General features: G+C 38.6%; 1 protein-coding gene across 1 annotated transcript; it reads left to right on the top strand.

Moving 5' to 3' along the window:
• The first annotated feature begins 1,110 nt into the window (after window positions 1-1,110).
• LOC100932549 (keratin, type II cytoskeletal 75-like) lies at window positions 1,111-12,338 on the top strand. The gene is made up of 9 exons (XM_003772204.2): window positions 1,111-1,672; window positions 2,343-2,557; window positions 4,556-4,616; window positions 5,026-5,121; window positions 6,847-7,011; window positions 8,197-8,322; window positions 9,049-9,269; window positions 10,503-10,537; window positions 11,458-12,338. Exons 1-9 carry the CDS (start codon window positions 1,166-1,168, stop codon window positions 11,697-11,699), a joined length of 1,668 nt encoding a protein of 555 aa, XP_003772252.1. The 5' UTR covers window positions 1,111-1,165; the 3' UTR covers window positions 11,700-12,338.
• The last annotated feature ends 1,410 nt before the right edge of the window (window positions 12,339-13,748 follow it).

Consider the following 13,748-nt stretch of genomic DNA (forward strand, 5'->3'; position numbering starts at 1 on the left):
CAGATCCCTGATCAATGGAATATAGCATTCAGGAGATACATTTCTGAAAGCTGGTTTGGAAAGAGAAAGCTTGGTTTTTATTCTTGAAGTCATTCTATGCTACAATAATGAGATCATTATAGCTCACACATACAAACACATATAAATATATGTAAAACTTTGTGGTTTACAAAATACTTTATATACTTTATTACACTTTATCTTCATAATGACATTGAGACTGGTGGAACATATATTAACATTTCCATTTTAGGAAAAACGGGTTCAGAAGAAGGAAAAGAATTGCACAGTCATATAGGTAATCAGTGGAAGAATAAACATACAACTTCATGTCTTCTGATTCCCAATCCAGTATTTGAAAGATGTTCATGTGCATGCATTTGCATATAGGTGCAATCTATAATCTTCCAAAACTATTTAAAAGAGGAATAGATGCAAATATGGCAGACAAAGTAAGCTAAATATTGGGAGTTTGCAATATTAAAGCATCAGAAGAGATCAGCGGTTTCCTATGGAAACTGAGTGTAGATTATAGTCTGCAAGGAAGGATATTTTTTGTTTTGTTTTTTTAAATATAGAATAAATTGAAGCAAAGGGTTGAGGTGGATGGGAAAGTGGATGACCTCCTCTTTCCCAGATCAGAGGAACTAAACAGGAAAAGTCAGAAGAATCTTCAGAAATGAGGAGTAGAGCAAACAGGAAATAACCAGTAATAATGGCTTGTATTGACATAGTTTGTTTGAACAGAAGGGAGTCAGTCTCAGACCTAAGAAAGCAGCTCAGCAATAAGGCATCTTAGTTGTGTTAAGAGTTGTATTTGTTGTCTTCATTATAGAGTGCATGACTGGGACATGGCTGAAAGCAATTAGCATGCCTCTTATTTATCTGCAGATCATGTCGAGACTGGAAGTCAGTTTCCACATAAGGGCAGATTGCCAAGATACCAGTGTTTTTTGCACCATTTCTAACCAGGAGTTGAGTGTGAGCTCAATATTGGCAAATACCAAGAAGATGCCATCAGCAATCTCTCCTTCATTTAGTAATACCCCGCCTCCTCCTACTTATCCATAAAAACCAAGGAGACCTCCAGTTTCTCAACCACAGTGTCTCCTCTCTTTCTGCTTTCACACTCAGCATTTCTTCTGCCATCCTATTTCATCCTACCATGTCTCGTCAGTCCACTGTCTCCTTTAAGTCGGGGAGCCGAAGGGGCTTCAGTGCTGCCTCAGCCACCACCCCTGCTGCGGGACGTTCCTGCTTCAGCTCTGTCTCCATGGTTCGCTCATCAGGAGTCCATGGAGGATTAGGGAGGATCAGTGGTGTGGGGACTGGCTTTGGTAGTCGAAGTCTCTACAATCTGGATGGGTCAAAGAGAATCTCCATCAGTGGGGCCAATAATGTCTTCCGGAGTGGATTTGGTGGGATAGCAGGTAGATATGGCTTTAGTGGTGGCATTAAAAATGGACTAGGTTTTGGAGCTGGGGTTGGAAGTGGTTATGGGGGTACTGGGTTCCCTGTTTGCCCCCCTGGTGGAATTCAAGAGGTCACTGTGAACCAGAGTCTACTGGCTCCTCTCAACCTGCAAATTGACCCCACCATCCAGAGAGTGAGGAAGGAGGAACGAGAGCAAATCAAGTCCCTCAACAACAAGTTTGCCTCTTTCATTGACAAGGTGAGATACAAGATTTGCTTCTGTTCAGAAAAGCTCAGTGTACGCTACTAAAAAGACCAGCCATATCTCCATCATACTTGGCCATGGTACTGGGCAAACTTCTAATTGATTCAAGCTACTAATGCTACTTTCTTTTCTTGGAAAGGTACAAAAATTCAGATTCACTCATTCTATAAGTAGTAATGGAGCACTTACTATATACTTACCTTATATGCCCCTGGGGAAATACTCCATTATCTTCTAATCCCATGTCTCTATCTTACCATTTGATGAGTTTATGGAACTTGGTTTCAACTATTTCTGGATGAAAACCATATGATCCAGATGATAAGATTGGGGAAGGATGAATGGAGGTGTTTGTTGTATATAGAGTAAGAAAACTTCACAATGTAGAATTCTCTCAGGACCTTTGCCCATTGAGGAGAATGCCCTCAAAGCATCCAAACAATAGTTTCTCCCATAAGCCACTGGGTTTCACACTAATACTTTCATACTGGCTCTGACAAAGTTTTGGAGAGTTTCTTCAGGATCTTCTCTGATTTGAGTTGGGGTTGTGACTAATATATTTTCTCCAGAAGGTTTTAGGTGGAAACTGTCCATCTCAGTGGATAGAGAACATAGAAACACTCTCTCACTTCTCCATACTTCATCTTGTTTGTACAACCTCCAGGTGCGGTTCCTTGAACAGCAGAACAAGGTGCTGGATACAAAGTGGACACTGCTTCAGGAGCAGGGTATGAAGACTGTGAAACAGAATCTAGAACCATTATTTGAAACCTATATTAGTAATCTCCGCAGACAATTAGATGTCGTCAAGTCTGAAAGAGGAAGGCTTGACTCTGAACTGAGAAACATGCAGGATGTTGTGGAAGATTATAAAGTCAAGTAAGTAGAAAGGATACCCACAACCAGCTACCCAAACACTATCCTTCTTCTGGGGGAGAGGAGAACTACATCACTGCAAGATGATAACATGAGGTCTTGTGGAGCTTTTCCAGATAAGTTGGAAACTACCAGGTTTGGGACAGCAACAATGGTGGCCCAATTCTGGAGCCCTTTTCTGCTGGCCAACATTGATTGTTAGTCATGACCAGAAAAGTGTATTGCTACTACTACTATTTTCCAAAATAAGATACTCTTATCACCACTGTATCCTGATTTTGGGATTCACAAGAGGATTTACTGATTATAGCCGTGACTTTGTGCTTTTGTGAGACACAGGTTATACTATTAAATGAACTTTTGCAGTGCAGTGGGAAAGACCTTTTTAAAGGTACAGTGGGAAGTGTTGGTTTTGGATTCTTACAGGTTCTGATCTTGTTTTGTATCTTGAAAACTCTAAGACTTTATAAAAGTCACTTACTCACAACTCAGTATTCTCATCTGTAAAATTAGGGGTTCAGATGAGCAAATCTTTTCTGACTCTCAAGCTTATGAATATACAGAAGTCAATGAGGAGGCAGTGCTTATCCCCTATGGATGACAATAACAACAACCACATTTAGATAGTGTTCTAAGATTACAAAGTGCTTCACAAGATCATTCTCACTGTACCTTCATTACTCCCATTTTACAGGTGAGGAAACTGAAGCAAGCTAGGTAAAATGATTTGCTTAGGGTCAAACTGCTAGAAAATCTGGGGTCAGATTTGAACTTGGGTTTTCCTGACTCCAGATTCAGCACTCCATTGTGGCACCTAGCTGTGTGGTATGAAATTACTGAGATTAAAAAGGAAGCTTTCCAGCCAGTTTTATTTTGTCTATGTTACAAACACTATAGAAGATTATTTTAAGGTATCCAGCAACCACTGTGCATTACAACAACAGTATATTCAAGTCTAATGGAGACAGGACCCTTGGTTTGCCCTAACCAAGGATTGTCTACATGTTGTAAAGTCAGGTCATCTGAGTTTAGGAGGCTGTTTTGTTTGATCTATAGAAATGGCCTGTACCTCAACCTCAACAAGTCATCATCCAGAATTTTTGAATTTTGAGTAACAGGGAGGTCACTATTTGTATGGCTTTTGGCAAGGAAAGTTAATTTCTTTGAGCCTCAGTTTTTTCATCTGTAAAATTGAAAGGTAGACTAGAGGACCTCTTCCAGAGGCACTTGAGTACTACAGTAGATCCTGGAGTGACCCTGGGTAAGCCACCTAATCTCTGTCTGTCTCAGTTTTTTCACCCACAAAACAGGGACAATATAAGCGCCTACTTCCAGGGTTGTTGTGAAGATCAAATGAGATAATATTTGTAAAGCACCTAGCATAGTGCCTGATACATGGTAGGTACTTAATAAATTAATGTTTTTCTCTTCCTCCACTTTTAAACCAACTCTTTGAGAGTGTTCTTATTGTTTATTTGGCTAATACAAAACAGAAACCTGCCTTTCAGCATTTTTCCTTCATTGTTCCTAGTCCTGCTGTATAAAATAGAGTGGAAGTCAAATCAACTTTCTATATAAGTTTTCTCTCCATTAAAGCTAAAGATCTTTGCTTCAGTTCCTTCAATAGATACTCAACAGAAGTCTCAGTTCCTTCCCCAGATGCAGCAGGCACTAGGAGGAGAGGTAGTCCAAAGTAAAAATTGGGCAGGGAGGCCAAATTTTAGAAAGGGGAGAAATCATACCTGTACTTTTAATCCAATGAACTTCATCGGATATCTTCTGTTCTTATAAAACTTTCTGATTAAAGAACTTGTTCTCCTTTTATAAAGGAAGAAGCTAGGAATGTGTAACTCCTCCAGAGTCTCATATTGATTTGGTAAAAGGAATGAGCTTGATACCTGACCTGAATCTTAACCCATCATAACATCCAACTTAATGAATTGTAACATCCTCGAGTCAGATAGGTCCACTTGCCCATCCATCTCTCCTCTTTCCCAACAGGTTTGAAGATGAAATCAACAAACGTACTGCTGCTGAGAATGAGTTTGTGACTCTGAAAAAGGTGAGACTCAGAATCTAATCTTAAAAAAGGAAAAAACATTGTGCTTTGGCTCTGGGCATCTCCATTCAACTCTCAATACTTGACAAGTCAACAAATTGTATAGCCACTTCTAAAACTAGTTCTTAAACAAACAAGAAAAGCACCTGATCTGCCCAGAAGGCCATATCAGATTGACTTGGTCACAATTATACTCCTTCAGCTCTTCCCCTCTCTCAGTTCAAAGGATGATAGTTTTCAAATTGTATCTTTTGTACTTTCTCCCTCTACCCTCTAAACACACACACACATACACACACACACACACACACACTGGAAATCCCCATAAAAGAACCAGAAAATGGAGGCTTACAATTTCCCTTGAGAATATGGACACAGGTCAGTGACTAAGCATTCAATGGTAACTTTTCAGGATGTTGATTCTGCCTATATGAAGAAGAAGGAGTTGGAGGTCAACAGCAATAACTTGATGGATGAGATAAACTTTCTCCAGTCAATGTTTGAAATGGTAAGGAACATTTTTTTATGTGTGTATGTATATATATTGCATATATGTAATACACACAATATATATTTCAGGTAGAAAAAATCATTAGTGTGTATATATATGTGTATGATGTATACATAATATGTATGAATGTAGTTATATGAATATATATACACACATATTTCCTACCTGGAGATAAAGAAGAGGAAGCGAGCATGATTCAGAGAAAAAAGTACTGACTTTGGAGTCAGGTGAGTTGGATTCAAATCCTATCTATCCCTTTATTACTTGTATGACTTTAAATAATTACATTGGACAGCTGCATTTTCTACTTCTCTAAAATAGAGATTGGAACCATTCAAGTTTGAGATCCTAATCAATAAGGCTATATGCTAAATAAATATCCAGGGGGCATCTTGCACAGCACAGATTATGTAGCACTCTCCAAGCAGACGTTGGAGATACCCCTGGGAGGATACTTTGAGTCTTTCTGAATGTGTTCTGAATGTCTTTCCTTTGAAGTAGGATAACTTCCATCAGGCAAGAAGGACAGCTCCCCAAATGCCACAGTACCGGGCATTATTTTGGAGAACTTAGGTCATTACTGATTCTTCCAGTCATTGGTCTCTGAAGAAACTCTGCTCTAAGCCCCTTTCTGTGGTTAGGGACTTGAGTCAGTGAGAGGGAAGAGAGATGCAGGGTGTAGAGGATCTTATTCTGAATATTGTCTAAGAAGAAAGGAAACCTTCAAGGTAAGAGCAAAGAATATGTGGAAATCACTATAAATTAATGCAAATCATATTTCCTTCTGAATCTCAGCATTTGTATATAGAAATGACCCCTAGGAAGGGAAGGATGAGCACTTTTGTTTTAATCCCAAGAACATATGAAGTCTGTCTCCTCCTAACAATTATAATAATAGTATTAATAATAATATCAAAAACAATAAGAATGACAACTGACATTTATTACTTTAAACTATCAAGCATTTTTTATCTAATTTTAGCCAAGGCCTGAGAAAGTTTCTCTGGCAATTTTGGGGGGACAATGAAGAAAACACAAATATATTTTTTTAAAATGTGTTTTGTTTTTAATTTGTAGAATAAAACAAGTATTTCCATAGTATAATAAAAAAAAGAATTGCACATGAAACTGCAAATCTATTTTGTGCAACCTATATTTCTTTTAAATACATAATAGTTATCATGTAAATTTCATGATTTTTTTCCTTTTTTCCCTAAGAGAGGTAAGAGAGGGCTCTTACCCTAGAGATGGCTACCATTAGATACAAATGAGCATAGATCATGTAAAAAAGTGTTCTTTACATACTTCTATTTATCAATTCTTCCTCTGGACTAGAAATTTAAAAGGATGACCTCCTTATAGAAAAGTCTTGGACTCAGTGTGCAGAATGAGACGGCTAGTTTTTTGTATATGGTCAAAGTAGGAATTTGCATGATTATGTATATTTGCTATGAGGATTTCATTATCTTTTTTTCTTCTTTTTTTTAAAATAAGGGGTGGTGAAAAGAAAAGAAAAACAGAATTTTGTTCACTGGAAAAAAATTAAAATCTAAAAAAATAATCTAAAGGAGAAACATGTGTTCCTAGACATTTGTCATTAGAACCTCTAGTCAAGACCACATGACCATCTGTTAGGAATGTTATAAAATGGAATATTATACTGGGTTTGGGGGTAGTCTTCCATTATGAGGTGCTAAGATGCTGGATTTTTTGATTTGGCAGGAGCTGTCCCAGATGCAAAATCAGATTTCAGACACTTCTGTGGTGCTTTCTATGGACAACAATCGAAGCTTAGACCTGGATAGCATCATTGCTGAGGTTAGAGCTCAGTATGAGGACATCGCTAATCGCAGCCGGGCAGAGGCAGAGTCTTGGTATCAGACCAAGGTGAGTAGTGGATGCTTCAGCAATGGATTCAGTGAATTATCTTCCCCCAAATTCTCACACAATCATCACAATAATAAAGTCACAATACATAGACAGTTGTACCAATTAATTTGAAATTTGGCACCTCTGATTTTTATAAAAATGTTTGAAAACATCCTCACCAAAGGCAACCAAATGAGCCGTCTTCATAATTCAGAACCTAACTGTCCATGGTGACAGTAGATTGTTTTTAAGGTTATTGGGAACTAGACCTTGTGGGTGAGGGCACTATGTTATAATGGGGAAAAGGACAGAGCTCATGGCCTGCTAACAATCTGGATTAAAGGTAAGGAAGAAAAAGAAATATGAATCAAACAACAACTCAAGAAATGCTTAAGACTTCTACCCCTACTGTGTGCCAGACATCATGCAAAGTAGGAAGAATATGAGGGTATTTTTAAAAGACCCACTTGAAAAAGAGTATAAAAGTAGAGATATGATAAATGAACAGTTATAATAAGGCAAGGGGAAAGATGAGGAGAGATAACCAGAGAAAATAGGAGCTTTCTCTACATCCATTCTTTCTGGACTTCTTTCAATGGTGTTCATGGGTCTCTTGTCATTTCTGATTCTGGACATGTCACTCTGTCCACAACTTGGTTATGTAGCCCAGCTCCTCCATTAAACTAATTATCCTCATTTTTAGGGGGAAAGGCTGTATATTATAGTTTTATTGAGTCTCGAAGGAAGCATACTACAAAGGAAAAGGTGCTGGATGTCTAATGAAAGGTTCTGTCATTTACTACCTGCGTGACCCTGGGCTTCAGATAACTCAACTTAAAGTGAAAGGATTGGTCTAGAGCAGTGTTTCTCAAAGTTGTGTTCTCAGTATCTTTATACTATTAAAAATTATGGAGGATATGTCCAAAGACTTTTATTTTATGTGGGTTATACTTATAGATATTTTCATATTAGAAATAAAAATGAATATTGAATTTGTAGGCCCTCTTAAAAGGTTTCAGAGGCCCCCAGTATTCTCTGGGACACCTTTTGAGAACCACTGGTCTAGAAAACACCTAAGATTCCTCCAAGCTTTAAATCTACTATTCTATGATCTTATCAATGCCTCAAATAAAATTCATCATCCAGAGAGTGCTCAGGACAGGGATGTTAGTTGACAAACTGAGTCTGCTTTTGTGGTTCTAGTATGAGGAGCTTCAGGTCACAGCTGGACGTCATGGAGATGACCTCCGCAACACCAAGCATGAGATTGCTGAGATGAATAGAATGATCCAGAGGTTGAGAGCTGAGATTGACAGCGCCAAGAAGCAGGTAAAGTCTTAGCTGCTCTAAAAGAACTCCTGGAACAATACTATGTACAAATTAAACCTCAGTGCAGTCTTTTCAGGCTGGATCTCCAGGACTGGTATGGTCTATGCCATATATCATGCCTCAAGGACCAAGTGAGGATGGGTAGAGCTCACTCTTGGTCACTGTTTCTCCTCCCCTTTGAATTGTACAAGGTTCTCAAATAGGTCAGGGGAAAATCTCCAGAATAATGGAGATGATATCAATAGACTCAAGTAATAGTTAGTCTTTCTTTTTTAGGCAAATGCAATTCAATTCAAAAGAAAACAATAATTGAGCACCTGGTACACTAAATAAAAAATCATTACCTTTGGGTATCTACAGGAAAATCACAAAAAGGGTAGATTTAATATTTTTATAAGCTCCTATGAAAAGGTTGTTTTCCTTCTGGAGTTAACCTTGACTATTTATGGGATTTCCATTCAAGAAGCATGAAAGCCCTTGTGAGTTATGTACAAAGTAAATCAGTGTGCTCTGGTGAAATGAGTGCTAATCTGGGAAACAGGAGTGGGGCTTCTATCTCAGCTCATCCATTTCTTGTTCTGATATCTTGGTTAAGTCATTTTTTTTTCCTAGAGGTAAATTTTCCCTAATTGCAGATCAAATGGGTTAGGCTGCCTTTTTTTTTTTAAAGATCTTTTTAAAGTAGTTCTGAAATTTCATAATATGTGCCCTCTGTTCTCCTCACAGTGTGCCACTTTGCAGACAGCCATTGCTGATGCTGAACAACGTGGTGAGATGGCTCTCAAGGATGCCCGAGCCAAGCTGGTGGACCTTGAAGATGCCCTGCAGAAAGCCAAACAAGATATGGCACGTCAGCTTCGGGAGTACCAAGAACTAATGAATGTCAAGTTGGCCCTGGATATCGAGATTGCCACCTACAGGAAGTTGCTGGAAGGAGAAGAATGCAGGTAGGCAAACTTATTAACCATATTTGCCCCCAAGGCAGACTGGCCATTACCTGCTAATGCCTGGTGACAAAGCAGAGTTTTCAAGGATTCAGGTCACTGACAGTATAAAATCCCACAGATCCTAAAGATCTGGAAAATCCCACAGAATGACTAACAACAATAGTATGCTTTTTTTTACTCCCTAAGTCCCTTCTAAGGGAAAAAGCTGGGGCTGAGTTCTGTCCTGGCTGCCAAGCTGATTTCTTATTAGCACTTCAAATCTGGTTTCTACTGGCAAAGAATCCAGACCTCACCTTGGGCCTAATCGCTGGCTCTTATAAAAGGAAAAAAATTTCCTAGTTGCCTGAGAAGTTTCCAGATGTGGGAGGCAGCGACTGTGGAAAAAATACTGAGATAAGTCAAGAAACATGGGTACAAGGCTCAGCTCCTGCCATGGCTCCCTGTGTGGCATTGAGCAAGTCCCTCTCCCTTATTTGGTCTCTCTTTCTTTAGAGATGCAAAGGATCTCCTTAATGTTCTCATGTAGAACCATTTCATGGCTAAAATAAGCCATGAATTAGAAGAAAAAGGAGTTGTAGGGGGCCTATTTGGTCTGATAAGAGTCTAGTGATAGGTGCAGAAATGAATGTGCAGTCAACTCAAAGAAATAATGATACAAAAGGGTGATCAGTTAAATGAAGGGACATAAGGGAAATCTTTGTTTATAAAGGGTAAGGGAGGAGGGAGGGAATAGCATTTATAGATCAAGCACTATGCTAAGTATTTTATCAATATCCTTTCATATAATCAAAGAAATCACAAGCTCTTTTTTCAAAAGGAAAAATGGACTCCATTATATAGGTGGCATTGTAATTTACTTCTGGATTTTGTTGTTGCTCAGAGTATTCTCCTAATTTATTATACCAGTCTGAACATTAGTCTAGTACCTGACAATAGCTCATTATTAAGACAAAAAGTTCCCTCCTTATGTGACAGGTTTCCAGAAGTCTCACCTTCTGCCTGGATGCCAACATATGACTAATGACCCATTCCATGAGGTGTTTGACAAGTTTATATGAAAATAAAATTCCATTGCCCAAACTATTGCCTTTCCTTTTATGTCTCCAATCCACATATTATTTCAATTATTGTATGATTATTATTGTTATTTTAATTGCTATTATTTGGATCATTCTAAGAGGCCACCATTTGCTGAACACAAGCTATAACATTTCTCATTTTTGTTCTTCTCAGATTGAGTGGAGAGGGAGTTGCACCAGTTAATATCTGTGAGTATACTCTCCTTTCATTAAGTTCCAATCCTGTGCACCTCTTTAAGAGTTGGTAGTGAAGGATATTAGCCAGTTAATTAATTTGCACAGGGTTTTCTTCTTGCAATTTTTGTTGATGCCTTGAAGGTTAGAAAATTTTGGAAAAAATCAGTATGTGTCATGCAGAGAGGTGGAAAGAATATAGTCTTTGGAATCCAAAAACCTGGATTCTGTTCCTGGTTCAATCCCTGTTCTAACCATAGTGAACTTTACTTTTGTCACCTATAAAATGGAATTAATCACACTTGCTTTAGGGGTACTGTGAGGATTACATAAGATAAACTGTTTATAAAAGGCTTGTAAATGGGAAAATACTAAGTAAATACTCCCTATCTTTTATTTAATGCCATCTATCTGAGGCATTATGGCGAAGTGGAAAGAGTGCTATAATTAGAATTTAATAGATCCAGATTCAAATTCTTTACTTCAATGATAAAATAGGAATAGCAATACATCTAGGATCTAATCCCACAAAACTGTTGTGAGATTAATGTCAAATAATCTATGTAGGTATTAGATAATTTTCAAGATTTAAAATATTATCCAAATCCCTATTATACTAATTAATATTATTATTATTATTTAAAAAGTAACTAATTCTTTTACCTCCACACTTTCTGGAAAGTGGAATTCTTTAGCACCAAGATATTTTCTTCTTGGAACCCTTTTTATTGCCATGGGGTCCTAGTTTAGAGCTAATCTGATTCTACCTCAAATCAGAATAAGATTCAATTCCATTTGGATTTTCTTCCCATAGAACTCAAAGCAGAGTTCAAGGAGTTCTAAAACAAGAGACATCTTAGCCTCTGGATACTTGTCCAAATGTCCTTAAATTTTAAGCTGACTCCACTTCTGATTGTCTCTTTTCTCTTTGACAGCTGTGGTCACTTCCACCCTCTCCAGCGGCTATGGCAGTGGCAGTGGTGTTGGCGGCACTGGCCTGGGTTTGGGTGGGAGTACCAGCTATTCCTATACCACCAGTGGTGGGCACAGCCTGGGTGGGGGGCTGGGGAGTACTGGTTTCAGCGCTAGCAGTGGCCGAGGGCTGGGAGGCAGTGGCAGTAATTCCAGTGTTAAGTTTATCTCCACCACCTCCTCTAGAAAGAGCTATAAGCATTAGATGTTCTCCATCAATATCTCTCCCAATTTTACTTCATCCTGGATCTGGACCTAGCCTTTTCACTAGATGCCCAGATGCCTAGGTTTTTTGGGTATTCTTATCTCTCCCTTGGTGGTCAGCTAAGCCATCCATTTATCCATTTTGATGTATTTTTGGTGTTGCTGAGGAGCTGGGAGCCACAATCACACCTAGGCCTCCTACCCCTAGTCCAGGCTTTGCTTCTCAGATAAATCTAATTGTACTCATAGATGCTTAGTTCTGCTGTCCAAGATACAGTGCCAAAGCTTCTCTCGTTCAAGGTAATTCAGTTCAACAAGCCTTTGACATATGTAAGAAAGAGCGCTGATTCCTGGGATGTCCAAGTTCTAATTCAGTTTCAGAAGATTCACTTAAGTTTTCTCTATATGTAAGAAGTTAAGGGGAATTTGAGTTCTGATACCATTTCTTCAATGTTACATTTCCACAAGTGTTTCCAGATGACTTCCTCTTCTAGGAAGTCTGTCTTGCTGATTCCACAAATGTTATTTTATTGGTTGCTCCATCCTGTGGTGTATATGAGCTGCTCTCTGAGGGTATCCCCTCCTTCCTTTAACTTCTAGGAAATTGTCTATTAAAATGCATGTATAACGTCTAAATAGAGGCTCGTGGATTCTGTTTGGAAGGTGAAAGGCATCACTAAGGGAAACTATGGTGGGTCAATTCTCATTCTAAGGTGCAAAACCTGGCTAGATAAGCGATATCCTACTTGTTCTTCCAAGACATGAAGGGTTCAGAGGAGGAGGAGAGAGATGTGGATGGACAGAGAAGTGGGAAGTTATTTCAGGGAAAAGGAATGATTGGTATAAAGACCCATCTCTGCAAGTCTTCCCTCTTATTCACATATTTCTTATCCCACCCTTTCTATCTTCCTGATTCCCCATATCTCACTGAAGATGGCATTGTCCTAGAACAGAAACATCTCCTATCTCACAAAGCATTCCAGGTTAAGGGCAGGATTCTATTCCCCTCCCAAACAGAAAATATGTTCCATAACAGCTGATGTGGGGTGGCCCAGCCCTCTGCTTTAGAGAAACAGCAAAGGGACAGATTGTTTCAAGACAACTTCCAACATGTCAACAGGAATGGAGAAATAATAGACCAGGGAGAAGAGTTAAAAGCCAACCCCAGGGGCAAAGTTTTTGCAAAAGAGTTTAGGTCCGTAATTGTTAGATATATCCGGGAATCCAGCAAATTCCTTATTTTACAAGCTTCCCAGACCCTTTCATTAGGGTTTGGTCATGGGTGTGGTTAAAATGGAATAACCTCCAGGATAGTGGTTGTAGTGATGGACAGAGGGCTGGAGTCAAAATCATCAAGGGCTTCTCATCTTGAGGGGCTGCAGAATGAGAGGGATATTTCTAAAACTAGGGGACAGGAAAATAATTGATATGAGGAAAATATTAAATGACCAAGGACAAAAGTGTGTGTGTGTTTTGTTGGAAATGAGGTGAGATATAATTCATACACCCCTAAGGAAAATTTTCAAATATTCTTTCAATCCCTATGGGTAACAAATAAAGGAGTAAGAACAAAAAGATAGAACATCAAGAAAACAGTCAAAACCAAATACTATGAAATGGTAATGGCCAACCTTGGCTCTAAATAAGGGATGTAAGAATGCACATCCTTCCTTTCTTTGTAGAGGTGGGTAATTATAGATGTAGAACACTGCAAATGATGTCAGATTTGGTGACTTTGTTGGTCAGTTTTATTGGACTATTTTTCTTTGTTTTGTATTTAATGTAATAAGAGATGGTTCTCTGCAGGGGACAGGGAAGAGATATTGTTGAAAAACGAATGTTAAAAAAGATAACAATAAAAAATTTTTTTAAAAGAATGAGAGATGTGAGAGATAAACATCCAAAATGGGAAGGATCTGTTTGCATCATGAAGATGAAGAATTACAGTTACAAGAACAAGGAATAGGGAAGAAATTTACTGGACATGGAACAGGATAACGTTGAGTGTCAGAAATCCCCAGGTCTGGTCCTGCCTCTAGTAGGTGTGTGC

This window comes from Sarcophilus harrisii, chromosome 5, assembly GCF_902635505.1.
Source record: "Sarcophilus harrisii chromosome 5, mSarHar1.11, whole genome shotgun sequence".
NCBI lineage: Eukaryota > Metazoa > Chordata > Mammalia > Dasyuromorphia > Dasyuridae > Sarcophilus > Sarcophilus harrisii.